This window comes from Cucurbita pepo, chromosome 5 (genome assembly GCF_057944985.1).
Source record: "Cucurbita pepo subsp. pepo isolate OVF chromosome 5, ASM5794498v1, whole genome shotgun sequence".
Classification (NCBI taxonomy): domain Eukaryota; kingdom Viridiplantae; phylum Streptophyta; class Magnoliopsida; order Cucurbitales; family Cucurbitaceae; genus Cucurbita; species Cucurbita pepo.
In genome coordinates, this window is record NC_141802.1 from 3,032,725 (window position 1) to 3,050,708 (window position 17,984).

At 35.6% G+C, this 17,984-nt stretch overlaps 3 protein-coding genes, 1 long non-coding RNA gene and 1 other non-coding gene across 6 annotated transcripts; 2 read left to right on the top strand and 3 right to left on the bottom strand.

Moving 5' to 3' along the window:
• Positions 1-96: 96 nt before the first annotated feature.
• LOC111795482 (uncharacterized) lies at positions 97-1,897 on the bottom strand. The gene is made up of 2 exons (XR_002815203.2): positions 700-1,897; positions 97-617 (listed from the first exon to the last, which is right to left on the bottom strand). It is a non-coding gene; the product is annotated as an uncharacterized LOC111795482 (long non-coding RNA).
• On the top strand, positions 1,112-1,183 carry TRNAG-UCC (transfer RNA glycine (anticodon UCC)). The gene has a single exon. It is a non-coding gene; the product is annotated as a tRNA-Gly (tRNA).
• A 4,743-nt stretch (positions 1,898-6,640) lies between the features above and the next one.
• On the top strand, positions 6,641-7,893 carry LOC111795480 (F-box/kelch-repeat protein At2g44130-like). Its single transcript, XM_023677929.2, has one exon. It carries the CDS (start codon positions 6,666-6,668, stop codon positions 7,707-7,709), a length of 1,044 nt encoding a protein of 347 aa, XP_023533697.2. The 5' UTR covers positions 6,641-6,665; the 3' UTR covers positions 7,710-7,893.
• Positions 7,710-12,181, bottom strand: AAE18 (acyl-activating enzyme 18). Its single transcript, XM_023677927.2, has 14 exons — positions 11,733-12,181; positions 11,517-11,646; positions 11,179-11,432; positions 10,873-11,074; positions 10,448-10,488; positions 10,056-10,184; positions 9,870-9,943; positions 9,561-9,781; positions 9,354-9,448; positions 9,064-9,280; positions 8,845-8,970; positions 8,652-8,750; positions 8,131-8,337; positions 7,710-8,051 (listed from the first exon to the last, which is right to left on the bottom strand). The coding sequence occupies exons 1-14, from the start codon at positions 11,999-12,001 to the stop codon at positions 7,935-7,937; spliced, it is 2,181 nt and encodes a 726-aa protein (XP_023533695.2). The 5' UTR covers positions 12,002-12,181; the 3' UTR covers positions 7,710-7,934.
• Positions 12,182-13,571: 1,390 nt separating this feature from the next.
• LOC111795600 (glucan endo-1,3-beta-glucosidase 4) lies at positions 13,572-17,402 on the bottom strand. 2 transcript variants are annotated; one of them, XM_023678123.2, is made up of 5 exons: positions 17,111-17,402; positions 16,223-16,357; positions 14,870-16,111; positions 13,928-13,955; positions 13,572-13,833 (listed from the first exon to the last, which is right to left on the bottom strand). In XM_023678123.2, the coding sequence occupies exons 2-5, from the start codon at positions 16,266-16,268 to the stop codon at positions 13,668-13,670; spliced, it is 1,482 nt and encodes a 493-aa protein (XP_023533891.2). In that variant the 5' UTR covers positions 16,269-16,357; positions 17,111-17,402; the 3' UTR covers positions 13,572-13,667. The 2 variants fall into 2 exon arrangements, with proteins under 2 accessions (XP_023533891.2, XP_023533890.2); XM_023678122.2 differs by having other exon boundaries at positions 16,216-16,357.
• Positions 17,403-17,984: the final 582 nt, after the last annotated feature.

Below are 17,984 nucleotides of genomic sequence, written 5' to 3' on the forward strand. Positions count from 1 at the left end.
TTTCTTTGCCTTCATTATTCTTCCCTATATAACATACAAACAGCTTGTTTATCTTCAACCAACGAACAACCAGGTCCCAAGTGGAGAGCAGCACTGTAAATAGTCTTAGTAGGAAGCAAAGAATCAGATGCAATTACCATAACAGGCACACTCATTAGCCTCGCAGTTCCAGCTACATGGTAACAGTACCAATACAGTTCTTCAAAACTATCATATCCTCAATCAAAAGATAAGGATCACTTGTTACCAATACAGTTCTTCAAAACTATCATATCCTCAATCAAAAGATAAGGATGACTTTGTGAGTACTTAAAAAAGTGTAATTATGTGAAGAAAAAATGTGTTTGGAAGTGTTTAGAAAGTTATTCCAAACCGCTTTAAAGGGTGAGTGCTCCTGCCCCTTTCTTCTTTCTTCTTTAGGGCTCCTAGCTTTTTTTCATTTTGAATCGGAATAGGTACAACCTAGTTCATAGCAGGGATATGTGTGCGAAATTTGGACGTTGTGCGGACTTAAAAGCAGCTTCCAGCACGTCATAGGGACACCCTTCAAAGATGTCTTGCAAACATTCTTTGCACCCATCAAGCACTTGGGGACGTCCACAAGTTCATCTGTTCTCCTGCACCAAACTTCACCAATAAGAATACAAAAAAGTCAACACTTTTCTGCATATTTTGATTTTGAAATGTCCAAAACTCCACATTTTCATGGCTTTTCTGAGATGGGTTATCTTCAAAATTCCATATAGTGCTCTCTGCCGCTCCTTCGTCATCAGCAGAGTTCCCAAATAGAAGTTCTTGCCATAATCAGCGCAGATTCTCCGAAGAAATGAAGCATGAATCTTCGCCTCAAGAAATGGTTGGCCTCCTCAGATTCCTTTTCAACGTGCAAACCAGCCACAAAATTTAATGTCCGGCGGCTTCTGGGTGCTGCAATTGCCCCATCTCTGCTCATTTTTAAGCTTTTGGGTGCTACAATTGCCCCATCTCTGCTCATCTTCGTTAACTTTTGAACAATTATTGAAATGCCATACAAAATATTTAATTTAGCATAAATTAAATATATCAAAAATAAGTTTACTTTAGATATAATTAAAACTTTTCCTAACAAGAAGCGTTTGTAGTCCAACGGTTAGGATAATTGCCTTCCAAGCAATAGATCCGGGTTCGACTCCCGGCAAACGCATTGTTTCTTTTTATAAAATTTACTCTTATTATGAGGATAATTGATTCAATCTCATTTTCCTATTGAATATTTTAAATTTTATAAAAAATACAAAAACTAAACATAAAGTCCCCTCTTTATATCTTATCACCAAAGAAACTATGTTAATAATTGAGTTTTTTTTAGATTAAATTTTATATACGAAGCATACATACAAAATTTCAGCCGCCCATGACGCATTATAAAGAAAAAAGAAAAAAAAAAAAGAAAATCAATATGAAAGAAATAATATTACTTTGAAAAAGACATGCCCCAAATGGACTACTGTCCAGTTTTAATTAATTAATTTTTAATTACAAAATAAATAAATAAATCGCAATTTTTTAATAATAATAATAAAAAGAAAATAAGGGAGGGTATTATAAGGAATTGAAAAAAATAGAAAATGATAAAAATAGCGGAAATAAATATCTCAAAAAGACGCGCCTTCTAGAAGAAATGATTGAGGGAGTGGTGAGATGCATATGAAATTAAATCATGGCCGACAAAAAGAACCGGAACCTCCATTTGTCGGACCGGGTCCACTTCGTAGCCCAGCCCTCCCCTCGCCACCGCCATGATGAATTATGTAAAGGCTATAACATCTATAATATATATTGTAACGTCATGTCATATATATATATATTTTTTTTCTTTTTTAATTTCGAAAATTAAAACTTATAAAAATACATATCATTTAATGTATGGGAAAGAAAGAAAAAAAAAAAATTACAAATAGAAATTGGATACTCGACGGGATGGTTGGTATTTACTAGAAACTGTGAGATCAACAATCTCATTAGCTGTTCGTGGAAGGTGGAAGATGCATCAAATGGGCGAAGAAAGATCGTGCTTTGAACAAGTTCTTATAGAATGATCCTCTGATTCTACACGTAAAGCTCGTTGTTCTCCTCGATTCCCCTTTGAGGAACAAGGACGATGTCCCAACATTTCAACCACTATTTATTTACCTTCCCTTTTTTACAGATCTCCTTTGGCTTCTTCATCATCCCGTTTCATCCTTCAAGGATGTTCGATAGGAGTCCGAGCTTCCTAAAAAAAGCCTTCCGACAAGAATGCTGACTGCTTGAACATTTTAAGACATTGAATTGTCGGTGGTAAAAGTCGTTGGAATTCTCATTTTTTGTCCATACACTCTCCTCTATACGAATCTCAAATGTCTTTCTATGGCACAGATGATTGCCCCTAAGGCACGTACCAACATCTTTGTCTATCACCCGAATTTCTTGATTCACAACGTCAAGTATTTGCACTTTTAATTTCGTGACTCGACTTGTAGACGGTGATACCACCACCTTCGAAAACTTGATCCACTTTTCTTCACGTGTACTACCGTTCATAAAAAGCTCAGAAGTCAACCCTTGTGTTCTGACTCTGGGGGACCAACAACCACTAGCTGTCGACTCATTGGTAAGGTAAGAGCACCTCCGAAAGAAACAAAAGACTTCATTCTGTAACTCAAGTATATCTTTCTGTCCGTCAGACATAAATGAATTAGTCCAAAAATTAGTAAAGATTTAGTTGGGTGTCTGATTTACGCCGTTTTCCTAATCTATGGTATATATTTAATGCAATTAGTAGATATTTATGTAATTAATAAACTTTTAAAAAAATATATATCATAAAATATTAATATGAAATTTAAATATAAGCTTATGTGTGTAAAGTTAGTTGAAACATTATAATGCACGTATTAATTTTTGTTACCTAATTTATTGACTCCCAAATTACATGATTAAATTATGAAGCTTATTTATTTTTTGGAAGATTCTCATTTAACATTATTAATTCCAATAATCTTATCTTATAACTTAGATTAAGATGTGACATTATGGTATCTTTAGCACCTTGTTTGTGAGGCCCCACTTAGCAAAAAACCAAAAACAAAAAAGAAAAAAAACGAAAATGATAACATTTGAGGCCCCACTTAGCAAAAAAAATAAAATAATTAAAATTATATACAATTCCTTACAAATTACGGCCTCTTTTTTTTTTTTTTTTTTTTAATTTATTGCAAATAATTTGTGTTAAAGTATTGTAATTTTTTGAAAATTTAATGAAAGTATTTTCGTGGAGTCAACTTAAATATAATATAATTATTTTTAAGATAAAGTTTATTTGTTCGAGACGTTATAAATTAAAAAAGTTATTAGTTCAAATTATTTGATATTATTAAATGAAAAAGTATAAATTTTAATTTATTAAATGCGTTGACATAAAACATACATTAAAGCAACTTAACGTGATTAACTGTTGTTATGACATATTTAATTATGAATTTAGATATACTCTAACGTGACCATTTATTAAGAGTTGACAATATCAACTAGATTTATTTCTACTATGATTTTTTTTATTATTTTTTATTAAATAAATGTAGCACTCAAATTTCAAAACGACTATAAATTTTAGTCATTTAAGTAATCATAAATTTTATATAGATTAATTACAAAGGGTATTTTTGTCAACCATAATAAATTTAGTAAACGATGCAACGAATCGGATACTAGAAGGGTGACCCACCGACCAAATCGAAATTTTTTTATTTTTAAAATTTTTAATACAATCCAATTCAAAAAAATAAAAAAATAGACATTATATTTGTGACCGTTAAATATTTAATATTTGAATTTTACCATATCTTAGTTATTTTAAAATAAAGTGAACCTTATTTGAGTCACCAACAACTGAAATTTTGACGTTTACTAAAAAAAATTTAATCCAACTCTCCGCCAATAAAATATTTAATATTTTAAATTCAACACTGTGATTAGGCATATATCAATAATTATAGATTATTTTGTCAACTTATTTAATATTTTTTTTAATAATGATAATAATTAAAAACAATACCGTCTATTTTTGGCAATTAACGCTTTGTTTACCCCATCAAATACGGTAACATTAAATTTTTGTTATTACAATAAAAAAATAATAATAATAAAGCATTATATATATATATATATATATAATGGAGACAAAATTTTATAAACTTATTTTTCCATTATTTAAGCATATTTAAAATAAAAATCGACTTTAAATTAATAAAAAAATTTAGAAAAAAAAAATGTGGCATGGTCCACTAAAATAAATAAGTGAGAATGACATGCGAAAATTAAACAATTTTTTTTTTTAATTTTTTTTTTATTGTGGGTCCAACAAATTGATTTTTTCTCCCTTAAATTAATTTTTAATCACATTAACATTTTTAGTGACACGTCGGTGTGAGATTATGAGCATGCTTGGAATAATTTTTTAAACAATATATTTCTAAAAAAAAATAATTTATCTAGATAAAATTTATAAAATTTATTTTTTAAAAAAATAATAATAACAAGATTTCCTTTATTTTCAAAACAAATAAAAGGTAGATAAAAAATAGATTAAATAAGGTCATAAATAAAAATTTGGTTTTTAATTTTATTTATTACACTTCTTTATAACTCTAAAATTTAACTTAAATATTGAAAATTTTGTAAAATTAGATAAATAAATAAATTTAGTTATAAAAAAAAATATATATATTGAAGTGGACATATATCTGAACAAAGGGATTGATTAAAGATAAAGATTGGTTTGGATACTATGAATGAGTGTGACAATACAAAATTAAAATAATGTAATAAATTATAATAAGATATATAGACTTTATGGCATGTGACACCAATTATTTTGTGTTGATTTTCCACATATAATTCCAAATAAATAAAAACATTTTTCTTTTTACCTCCCTAGGCCCCATTTCTTTTGCTTTTTGCTCCCTCCCTACAACTTGCTTCTCCTTTTCAACCTTTTCAACTTTTGCATTTTAGTCCACTATTTTTCATATTTGCAATATCATTACTTGAACTCAAATCAACCGATATCTCTTTTTGGCCCCATTATTTCCTTTATTCACGATAAGCCCTTCTTCCTATTATTTAATTTAACAAATTGTTTACAATAAATGAACAGGACAAACGTTTATTTTCAAGTAAGCTAAGTCCATTAGAGCGAGCGTCCATGTATAGTAGTTTCGTGGATACTCCTTTCGAACTATGGTATTAATTATGACCTTCCTTTTGTAGATCCTATTCTCCACGTCTTTTTTAATTATCAATATGGGAAAGGAAAATACAAAACGTACCCGTGAACAACCCTCCAAATACTTTTTTGGAAAGTTTTCCGTTCTAATCGGAAATTGATTTTCCAATTTTACCTCATTATTTTTATTAAAAAAAAAAAAAAAAAAAAAAAAAAAAAAAACACTAGTTGCTTATTCACTATGCCAGCCATCAATCTTCTAGAAGCTTTTTTTTTTTTTTTTTTTTTTTTGGGGAAAGTGGGAAGAAAAAAGTTGTCATTTTCATAGCCATAATGGACACTAAAAAAAAAAAAAACCCTAATTTTCAAATTTTGCAAGTTGAGCTGTGCTCTAAGCTCTATTTTTTCTATATTTATCTTTTTGCAAAAATTAGTATTTTTTTTTTTCTTAACCTTCTAGAAGGTTTTTGTGAGTGGTGGCCCTCTTGTGTCTTCCAAGTTTATCCAACTAATTACTTTACATTAATTTTATCCAATATTCAATAAATATTTTACTTTTCAATCCAAATTAATAATATTAATTTTTAAAATTAATTGTATCTTTAATCAATTATATTAATCGAAAAAATTAGGAATTATAAGGTAAAGAATTCGAATCTTTCATCTTTATTTAATTCAGGATATAAATTATTTAAAAATATTATAATTCTTTAATCCAAATAAATAATACAAAACACGTTAAAAATATCAATGGGAATATTTAAAAGAAAAAAAAAGAGAGAGAGAGAGAAAATAGAGAATTTCTCCATTACAAGTGTAATCCTATCATTGGACAGTCAGAAATTAGTTAAATAATTATATCCACGTGTCGATGTCCTACCGGCATGGATCTGTCGTGGGACCACACGCAACGACAGGCGGGAAGACTTCGAAACCAAAGCATACTCTTCAGTCGCCTTATCCTATCCAAGTCTCTTTCCTTTTTAAGGGCCGAAATATATATTTTTCTATATATATAAATAAATATATATTTTAAAAAATGTGTAAGTTGAGAGGCTAAATTTGTCATTTCGTTAAGTTTATTAATTTTACTAATTATGCATTTTGAGCTTTAGAATTAAAAAAAAAAAAAAAAAAGAAAAAAAAAAAGGCAATGGGACATGAAAGTACGATATGGTCCTTGCGGCGTGAAAAAGGGATAACGTTTGAGTTTGGGGAGTTTGGGCCATGAATAATTATTTAAATCCCGCCGTTAATTCACCGTTAATATAAATAAATATATATATATAAAGAAAAATAATTAAAAGAAAATTGGTTATTGGATTTATATAGTCGGGTGTTATAAATAGCAGAGTGAAGGATATGAAAGCATCAAAATCCTGAGTACCAAAGAAAATCGATCTAAATCTCACTCTTTTCAATGGAAACCTTTGAATTCCAATTCTCTGAGTTGATTCCGGGTCTCCCTGAAGAACTCGGCCTCGATTGCATCACTCGGTTGCCTTACACCACCCACCGCCTCGCCTCCGCCGTCTGCCGCCGCTGGCATCAGCTTATTTCAAGCCGCGATTTCTATTACCACCGTCGCAAATCTGGCGCTACCCGTCATCTTGCTTGTCTGATTCAGGCACTTCCCCCTGCTTACACTGCCACTGGATGGAAGCTCTGCACCTCACTCAGTTATGGAATCACCGTTTTCGACCCACTGAGTCAATCCTGGGACCGAATCTCTGCGATTCCTCAATACCCTGATGGGCTCCCTTTGTTCTGCCACATAGCTAGCACCGAAGGAAAATTGGTTGTTATGGGTGGGTGGAACCCAGAGACTTACGATCCGATTGTCGATGTTTTCGTTTACGATTTCACTACATGTGCGTGGAGGAAGGGCAAAGATATGCCGTCTGAGCGATCCTTTTTTGCAATTGGGGCTTCCGATGGCCGAATCTACATCGCCGGTGGCCACGATGGGAGTAAGAACTCCCTGAAATCCGCCTGGGTCTACGATCTGAGAAGCGACGAGTGGACCGAGTTGCCGGAAATGAATCAGAGGAGGGACGAGTGCGAAGGGCTGATGGTCGGCAGCGAGTTCTGGGTGGTGAGCGGCTACGACACCGAACGACAGGGAATGTTCGACAGCAGCGCCGAAGTCTACGATCTCGATTCCGGCGAGTGGAGGGTCGTGGATCAGGCGTGGGAGACCGGACGCTGCCCGCGAGCATGCGTCGGAATGGGTAAAGACGGAAAACTGAAAAACTGGTCGGAATCAGCGCCGTCGGTGAGAGTCGGAGCCTGTGGGATGGTGATCGGAACCCAGCTTCTGGTGACCGGGTCGGAGTACCAAGGGGCGCCGCAGAATTTCTGTCTGATGGATAAGGAAGAAGGGCAAAATAGTAAAACAACGAAAATGAGTATTCCAGAAGAGTTCTCCGGGTTTGTACAATCAGGGTGCTGCGTGGAGGTGTAATTGACGAAAATACCCTCAATCGAAATCGGGAAACGGGGAGGGCATTATGGTATTTTCAGAGATGTAGGGTATGTACATAAATACATATAGAAGGGGAAGAGATTACGAATTTTGTTTTGGTGTAACGCGTAATTTAATTTCCCCTCATTTCCCGTATAATATAAAGTTTTAAAACTTTACTATATTTTTATTATTATTACATATATATTTTTTATTTTCTTGTCTCTAAAGTTTAGTTCCAGCAGAGGAGAGCTCATCCTTCATCTGCTTCCTCAGAACTCTTCTCAGTAACTTGTTAGAAGCAGTTCGCGGGAAGCTTGGCACAATTTTCACAAACCCAACCTGCAATTTCATTTCATTTCATTTCATTTCAATTTTCACATGAACTTGAAGGAATATGAACTTTCCATAGCATCCTTACCTTGAATAAGGGGTTGAGATTGCTTTGAATTGCTTTTGACAGCTTCATTTTCAGCTCTTCTGTGGACCTTTTGTATCCTCTTTTTAGCACCACCAAGATGACTAGCTTTTCCGGACCAACTCCTGTGGGCGACACGCTCACTGCAGCCGTTTCCAATATGCTCTCGTCGACATTGTTGCATATGCGCTCAATCTCAACCGAACTTGTCTACATTGTGTTAGAAAGAAACGGATGTTATATGATCCAAATGTTCAGAACTACATTGTATGTCGTTTTGTAATAGAGTTTGTATGTGAGATTCTATGTCGGTAGGGGAAGAGTACGAAGCATCCTTTATAAGGGTCTAGAAACCTCTTTTAGCATACGTGTTTTAAATGCCAATGCCTTGAGGGGAAGTCTAAAAGGGCAAGCCTAAAAAGGACAATATCTACTAGCGGTGGGTTTGGGCTGTTACATAACACTAAATTCAAGTTTTATTGAGATGCAGATGCTATCGACTATTACTGGAGAAACGTCAGTACCTTGATGCCGCCGAGATTCATGGTGTCATCAGCCCTACCTTGAACAACAAAATAGCCTCCAACAGTTCTTTTAAGGATGTCTCCATGTCTCCTCAGTTGCTGCAATGAAGCGAATCAGGTAAAAGATGGCTTGAGAATGGAAGAAATCTATAAATTACAAGAAAGGTGTGCTTGAGTTTGAGCTTGACCATACCATTCCCTTGTAAATTGGCATTCCCTTGAAGTAAACTTCATGATGATCAGCGTTTAGTAATCTGTCACTTGCTCCCAGATACAAAGGGAATAATCCTATTTCACCAACGCAAGCCTGATCCTCTGGCTGTTCATAACAAGAAAGAAAATATAAGATACTCGATTTCTTCGTCGATAAATTCACGAACAACTTAAAAATGTGCATATTTCTTGCTCTCACGTAAGGTATTCCATATTCATCAAGGATCACAAATCCTGTGGTCATAGATGGTGTGCTAAAAGCTCCAAAAGCCTGTGGTTGTAATGGACTTCCCATGATGTAGCATGAAGCAAGTTCCGTGCCACCACAACATTCGATTACCGGTTTGTAATACGACCTCGAAGAAAGCCAGAGGTCATCGTCGACATTCGAAGTTTCCCCCGTCGTGCAAAAATACCTGTAGATATCAGCTTCCATGTCCATTAACTGATACTCATGTGGTAACTCAATAAGTACATGCCAATTATTACCTTATCTTTGTCCAATCTAAGTTTTCCATGCACTTTGTATCCTTCCATGTTTTTACCAAGCTTGGAACTGTTCCCAAAATGGTCACTCCTGCATCCTAAAACAAATGCACAGCAAGAAAATGTATAAAAACCGAAACGAGTATCCTGGAGAGCAAGTCTGATGGTCGGTTCCGTAACCGACTTTATAAACTTGAACAAAGATTTCACCTGGACAAACTTTCCAAATCCAGAGCCGAGGGGAGATCCATGATAGAGTGCAAGAGTTGCACCAGCTAACAGGCATGAGTACAATGAAATTGGCCCCATCACCCATCCTAAATTTGTAGGCCAACAGACAATGTCAGCAGCCTGAACATCCATATGAGCCCAGGAATCAGCCGTGCATCGAATGGGTGAAAGTTGTGTCCACGGGATTGCCTTCGGCTCTCCTGATTTGGGCCAGACGTTTATAAACAAATAGTAAGTACCAATGCCAACGTATTGTATAAACAAGTAGTGCTTAGAGTTGCTTTTTACCTGTGGTTCCAGATGAGAAGAGAATGTTAGTCATGGCATCTATTGAATGAAACACTGGAGAGTAATAATTTGATCTACAAAATAAAACATAACCGGCACTGTCGGTAATCTTTGGAAGACAACCTTAACAGCTGCAGAATTTAAGAGTGTTAAGAAATCTACAAGTAACCATTGTCATTGCATTACCTTGGAAGATCCTTTGCAGTGGAAAGAAATTCTTCCCATGATAGGTCCTGTTCTCGCAAATTCACTTCCAATCTGTTTCCAGTTGCGGGGATCACAATAGCCTTACATGATCCACGTTCTATAACTCGACTGCGAACCGAAAAAACTTCCATGAGAAAGTGTCGTGCAGATACGAATTCTTAAACAGCTAAATCCATGGGTCAAATGGTAACATAGGCACTAAGACTTCCAAGAAACCTACTAAGAAAGACTTAAATTCTAAGTTGACAGATTAATCGAGCTGTGATAACAAGCCTTGAAAAACCAGAGAATGAATTATTAATGTCATTCCATCTACATTGCTTTTGTCACTGTAAGTTATGACTCGTAGAGTTGTTCATTGTTTACTTCACCTATATAAAGGATACTTCCTGCCTCCTCTCAGTATGAAATCCTGCTTGAAATATGAAATAAGAATTAAACATTGAAGAACACAAAAAGAAAGCCAAATGTTCAAAATTTGTTCTTGTATGAAAGCATATATAATAGTAAGGGTTAAATTCTGTATATTTCTAAGAGATTTCTTACTGTAACAGCTTAAGCTATTGTCCTATTTAAGCTTTCCTTTTCGGGCTTCCCTTCAAGGTTTTTAAAACGTGTCTGCTACATCAGTTCGAGAAGAGAACGAAGCATTCTTTATAAGGGTGTGGAAACCTCTCCCTAACAGGTGCGTTTTAAATACTTTGAGGGAAAGTCCGAAAGGAAAAGTCCAAAGAGGACAATATCTGCTAGCGGTGGGTTTAGGCTATTACACTCACCATTGCTTGTTTTAAATTACCTGAGTAAAGATTCCCTTTGCCTTTGATATCTGCAAACGAACGGCAACTTCGTTGGCAGCAAAGCTGTCAGCAATCGACACGACGACAAGTCCTGCTAGAACAATAGCTAAATATATAACAACTGCATTGACTGTCAATGGCATATCAATGGCAATAGCATCGCCCTTTGAAAACGTTGCATCAAGTGCATTAGCCACCAACCTGAACAGTATACCAAAATCGCATTAAAAAAGAGTAAAATATCAGTAAACCTCTTCATTCCTTCTAATTATCACCAAAAAGAACCAACGAAGAGTAGAGCATACATTACTTCCTCTCGAAGTTCTTTCAGTGTCATATGGTTCACATTTGAATCATCACAGCCTTCATCCCTCCATACAATTGCCAAAATATTATCATCTCTAAATGGACGACTTGAAGGAAGCAAACAACAATGTGCAATATTCAAAATGGAGTCAGGGAGCCATTTTCCCTTTAACTTCTCAGTCATATCTAAAATACACCTCGGTGGTTTTTGAAAAGTAACACAAAGCTCTTCCAAAACAATTGACCAGTAAATCTATAGCCATCAAAAGACAAGACAGTAATCACCAAAATGAATGCAACATATGGGAAAATCCCAGCACAGAGTTTGAATCAAAACCTCAGGGTTCTGAGAGGAGAATTCCTGAAAGAGCCTGAAACTTGAGATGGGATCTTTATATGAAGCTCCCAACAGCTTTGGACCATATAGCTCCATAATCCTTCCCAAGTTTGTCAGTTTAGATTGATGCCTACAAGTAGAAAACAGCATAAACATTTAGAACACAAGGCTTAAGAATCCCTGCAAACTGATGATCGGGTTTAAGAGATTCATTACAGAGAAGGAAACCAATAGGGAGGAGGTCCATTGGAGGAGAAATTCCAATCAGCATAAACAGAGAAATAAACAAGCTGATGCAACCCATATGGATGTGAGGGTTTCAACACGGTTCGAGACATAAGCTCACGCCAAATGTCTCTAGGGTCTGATGTTTTGACCATGAACAACGCATTCTGCAGAATGTTGTGGAATTCCAGAGCCGCTTCTGGGTTTAAGCCTGCCTCCACAAAATCTTCAATACTCAGTTCCCAAATGTTCTTCGCCATTTGTGCTTCTCCTCAAAATGAAATCTCTGTTGGGGTTTAGGGTATAAATCCGAGTCTGATGCAAGCGATTGTGGTTTTGGATCAGCCACGCTTCGACATTTGTGAGAATTTATGATCTAGGCCTGCCTTGTGAGTGTGATATCCTACTGAATTTATGAGCGGAAGGTGAATCCAACTGGAAAAAGTAATAGTTGACATTTTGATTTCAACGCATAAATATAAATATTTCAACTAATTTAGTAGATGATAATGAGTTTATAATAAAATAATATTTTCTCTATTAGAGGGAGACATTTGAAGTCCAAAACCGCTAATATGATATCATTGTGGAAAGTCTGTTCATCTAATATAGTACCATGACATTTATTTGGGGATTAAATTGTTTTTTTTTTTTTGTTAATATTTTATCAAAATATTTAAATTAAACAAAATATAATTTGTATTTTAAATATATGAAATTGTACCTGATTAATGATCTATTATACATTTACCAAAGACTAATAAGGTGATTTTCCATGTATAAATCTAAAATTTACTAAATCAGTAATTTTTTTAAAAGCAACGTTAACGTTTATTTCAAAAGTTAGAGTAGTCAAATTTAATATAAAGTTTTTTATTTCATTGACTATCCTCCATGAGTTGTAATTATATGAATGGTCGTTATTAAATCTCATTCAATTTATAACCATTTTAATTAATATTCTTATTTCTTTCAGTTATTAAATCTCATTTAATTTATAACCATTTTAATTAATATTCTTATTTATTTTGGGTATGACTCTTTCATAACCATTTTGATTAATATTCTCCTTTATTTAGTTTATGGATGATGATTAGTACTGTTATTCCTATATACAGGTTTGTCTAGCATTATTTTTAGGTGTGAAGTTATGTACCTATATACAGGTTTGTCTAGCATTGTTTTTAGGTGTGAAGTTATGTAGAATTATTCTTATTTTGTATTTGTCTAGAGGCAATTGTGACGAACTTTTGTTGTGAGATTTTGTAGTGTGAGAGTGTGAGAGATACTTGTAAACACTTTGATTAAAGTGATTGGCTACCACATGTGGATGTAGTGGAATTTCTTTTATCAGAACCACGTAAATCTTTGTCTCTTTGTTTAATTACTGTTTGTGGGCGTATGAGTGCGTTTGCTTCCACTTTCACTACAACAATTGGGTATCAGAACATTTTGGTTGTGACATTCCGCTACAACAAGTAATATCAGAGCATTGGAAGTTTTAGCTTTACGGCACAACAAGTGGTATCAGAACATTGAAGGTTATGTAGCCTTACAAGGCACAACACGGGGATGATTGAAGTTATTGAAAAAGTAATAAATATCTTTAATTACATTAATTAGTTAATTTTTCCACTAAAAATCAATTAAATCAATATTTAAGACGATTTATTTATAATAATGAGATATTTAATTAATTTTAGTTAAATACATCAATTAAAATCAATTAATTTTAATAAAAGAATATACAATATATTTCAATGAAAAATATACAAAACTAAGACAACATCAAATAACCAATAAAAAATAATTTCAATAAGCAATTATAAATATTAAAAATTAAACTTTGTACTTAATTTAACTAGTTAATTATACTTAAATATCTTATTATACGTATATAACTACAAACGATACATTAAGTTGAAGTCAAAGCAGAAAGGAAACAGACAAAAGCATGGATGACAGCAAGAAGTGAAATAGCTGGGCTTCAAGTTTTGAACTTGAACTCGGAAAATTGCTGAAGGGTCCCGGGCTCAGTGAAGGAGCTGGGACCGACGCCCCCCCATCTGTGTTACCACCGCCTGCATTAGCGCTGTTACAGAAAACACATTAGCCATTGTGTAGATACGTATATGAGCTTTATAGAACTAAATAGCAGACAACATCAGGAGCTTCTTTTTGCTTACCTTCCTATGTATACACAGGAGCCATGACCTGCAAGAGGGCACCCATATTAGGAATACGGAATACGCTTCCTCGACTGTATTTCGTATATGTGTTTATGTGTGTGGTAGAAAGCATTTCCAGGCTCTAACATTCAAGTTACATTGGTGGTTTTTGCAAAAGAGATTTCTTTAGTGTACAAATGGTGATCTGAAAGCACTTTCAGACTCGACACTCGAGTACAAATTAGTGTGTTTAGTAGTGCTCTAATGTAACAGCTCAAGCCGATTGCTAGCAGATATTGTCCGTTTTGCCTCGTAACATATCGCTATCAATCTCACGGTTGTAAAACGCGTTTGTTAGGGAGAGGTTTCCACATCCTTATCAGGAATGTTTTGTTCTCCTCTCCAACCGATGTGGGATTTCACAATTCACCCCCCTTGGGGGCCAGCGTCCTTGCTGGCACACTACTTGGTGTCTGGCTCTGATACCATTTGTAACAGCCCAAGCCCTAGTCCAAGCCCACCGCTAGCAGATATTGTCCACTTTGGCCCATTACGTATCGTCATCAACCTCATGGTTTTAAAACGTGTCTGTTAGGGAGAGGTTTCCACACCCTTATAAGGAATGTTTTGTTCTCCTCTCCAACCGACGTGGGATCTCACATCTAAACATCTCTTCATGCATTCTTTTTCCTAGATACTATTAACAAACCCAACAAGAAAATACATTCTTTGCAAAAGAAATTCTTGAGGATTGAGGACAAAAATTTTGATAGTTGATAATTAAATAGAGTACTATCGGGAAGGTGAAATTCAGACTGTTTAGGCTCAGTTTGGTTCATGTTAGTGTAAGTTGGTTCAATTCAGGTCCAACATACCTTGTGATCAAGCCAATAGCTCTATTGGTTCAGTTGGGAGCCCATTTCCCCTAGATAAATCAAGAACTTGGAGAAAGGAACTTACTTGGATTAGTATTAGTTAACGTTGCTGTGCCTTCAAAGTCACATGTTCCGCCATTGCCTTGCATTTTCTGATAGTAGTCATTATAAGCATAAGAAGCATGGTTTACGACATTATCGGGAAGAAAACACGGTTGCCCTGGTTGAATGGCAGAACAATTGGCTCCACCCTGCCCACAAGCCCAGTTCAGACCACTTTGCAACTTACCAGGATCTGCACCATCTTTAGCCACACAGTAAACAACAGAAGAACTCCCAGTGACACTGCTGGATATCAAACTCAAACAATATATAGCAGAACCGTTGGTCGAAAGAACTCCCCAGTTTTTCTCTGACATAGGCCCAGGCTTCTGGTCTTCACTGAACAACTCATATACATAGGCGTTAACAGGATTAGTTGGCTCGCTAGGTGGACCGGAGCCATTCAAAACCCTACCGATCAGATTGTTCACATATATCTCAGCATTTTTCTTGGTTGCATAAGTTTCATTGGCTCCACCAGACCAAGGCCAGCCAGATTCAGTCACCATAATGGGGATACCAGAAAAGTTGAGAGATTTTATTGAATGATAGGTTGCATCCAACATGGCATCAAACATGTTGGTATAGTGGAGGAGTGTGTTCGGGTCAACAATCCGCCGGTTAATAGACAACGGCCGGAAAAGAGCATAATCTAGTGGGAAAATCCCGTTTCCTTTCATGTATCCATAATAAGGATAAACATTCAACATATAATATGACTTGGTGTCTTTCAAAAACTGAAGAAGTGGGTAAATGGTGGAATTCAATGAAGAATTGAATGTGGCTGTGGAAGGAGGAAACGACGTAACAACGACATCCATAGACTGAGGAGTTGAAACTTTGACTTGAAGATTTAGGTTCGCTGCCACAAGAGCTTTATGAAGGTATTTCATGACACGGATCAAGAACGGGCCAGCATTGGGGAAAGACGTAAGAACCTCACTGCCTACAGCAATGGCTGTTATATTGGTTGCAGGTATATAAAGTGCAACATTTTTGTTAATCCAAGCTGCAGCCACTGATGGAGACTTTCCAATTTTTAGAACCTCCTCATTTGTAACACCAACCATTACTTCAATGCTACTGTTTGCCAAGGCTTTGAGTAATTGCGCATCGGCATCGTAGAGTCGAACATGAGTTATTTTGTAGAGTTTGAGCATTGAAACCACATTTGAAGCAGGTGGAAGATTGGATACATGAGTCCCAATATTTATCCCAACAAATGCTGGGTAACACAGGAAAGAATGCATGCTGTGAGTGTTACAGAAGGAGGTCACTTTTGAATTGAATTTTAGCATTTAAGATACTAGAAAGAGTTTATAGAAGTACCTCTTACATGGAAAAACATGGCAGACACAAGCAAAAGCACAATGGCAGACCATTTCTCATGCCTCCTCCAATTCACCAAAACGTCAACCTCAAACATCTCTCCGTTCCTTCGAGTCGTCCCTCAGCAGTTTAGTTTACCGGCCTGTCAAAATTACGATGAAATGCCACCAAGAGAGAACAAAATTCAATAAAGACTGCAAGATATCGACAGTACATCAGAGTCGTGCTGTTGCATATGGAAAAGAACGATTACAAGATCGAACCAAACAGAACCAAAATGATATTGAAATACAAAAGATTACTAACATACTCTCACTCCAAGTCAAAACCATCTAAATAATTCTATCCCAAGCAACTCATTACCTCATTACTAACATACCTTTAATACCCCAAAAACATCCCTAATTCTATCCTAATAACACTCCTATCAAGAACACAATCACTTCTTGCACAGAATTATAACAGGAAGAGACCCTAAACCAAAACAAGCAGATACAAACAACGAACAAATTCATATGTAAGCAAGTAGCTAACCACTAATTACCAAACATTAACCCATAAGCACAAATACGAGTAGAATACAGAACAACAAACGACCCAACCAACGAGATCGAATTTCCTACAACTGTAGAAAACCCTGATGGAATAAAACGATAAAAACCTTAATCCCCACAAATAAACAGAGAACCCCCAATATCTGCCGCTCCATGGAATGGGAAAGGCAGCAAACTATTACAACAAGCATCATGAACCTCGATGCAACAGGAACAGAAATCGCAGCAGTTCACAATAACACCTCCAATCCCCGCCATTCCCAGCTCAAGTAAAAACTCTACTGAAAATGACAATAATGTATGAATATTAAGAAAATCGGCAATGAAGTATCAACCAGTACCTTCAAAACCAGTATAGGAAGAGGAAACTGCCGACCAATCGGAGGACGGTGCGCTCCGACAAAACATTGGGTATTCACCATAATCTGTTGGATTATAACCTGGGGTATGTTTTTGTAGAACATTCCGCATCGAAATCAACGCCATGTGTAATGTTCTTCAGCTTCAGAAATGCATTTTTAAATTACCTGAAAAGGGCATAAAATATTATCATATTCGAACCACTGAGAGAAAAAGGGAGAGACGATCCCGTGATTTCCCTCCAAATTCTGTTCAACTCCACGTTGAAACGAAGCGCCAAAGTCAATCGAGTGACGACGAGAAAAAGTTGAGAGCCGTTCGTTTTCAGCTGCTTATTGGGCCACTAATTCATGTAGCCCATGGGCTTCTAGGCCCATTATCCTTTACTGAAAGTGATCCTAAATTCAATCAGCCCAATGGTAATGGGCTTTTGGGCTTAGACAGAAGAAGCCCAGATACAAAACGACGCCGTAATGTGTTGAATATGTGACGCTGAAAAAGGACAGAAGAGGAAGTGAAAAGTCAACGGAACTGTCTGGTGGGCTGTCTGCGGGCGACTGTCTTGTTCTGTCGGATTGGGCTGCATATAATTTTTTTCTAATTTGGAGTTTCACACTAATGCCCAAACAAATTTGTCATTATTTATTTGCAAATTATAGTATTTTGATGTGAAATCTCACCAAAATCCATGCCCCCCAACCATTTTAAACCAAATAATAATAATAATAATAATAAAATAAAACCCCCGAGTAATTTTTTACCTTAAATGAATCGATGCCAAATAATAGCAATCTTGATAATATGATGATTAAAAAATATTTAAAAGAATTGAAAATTCACGGCCTATACCAACAA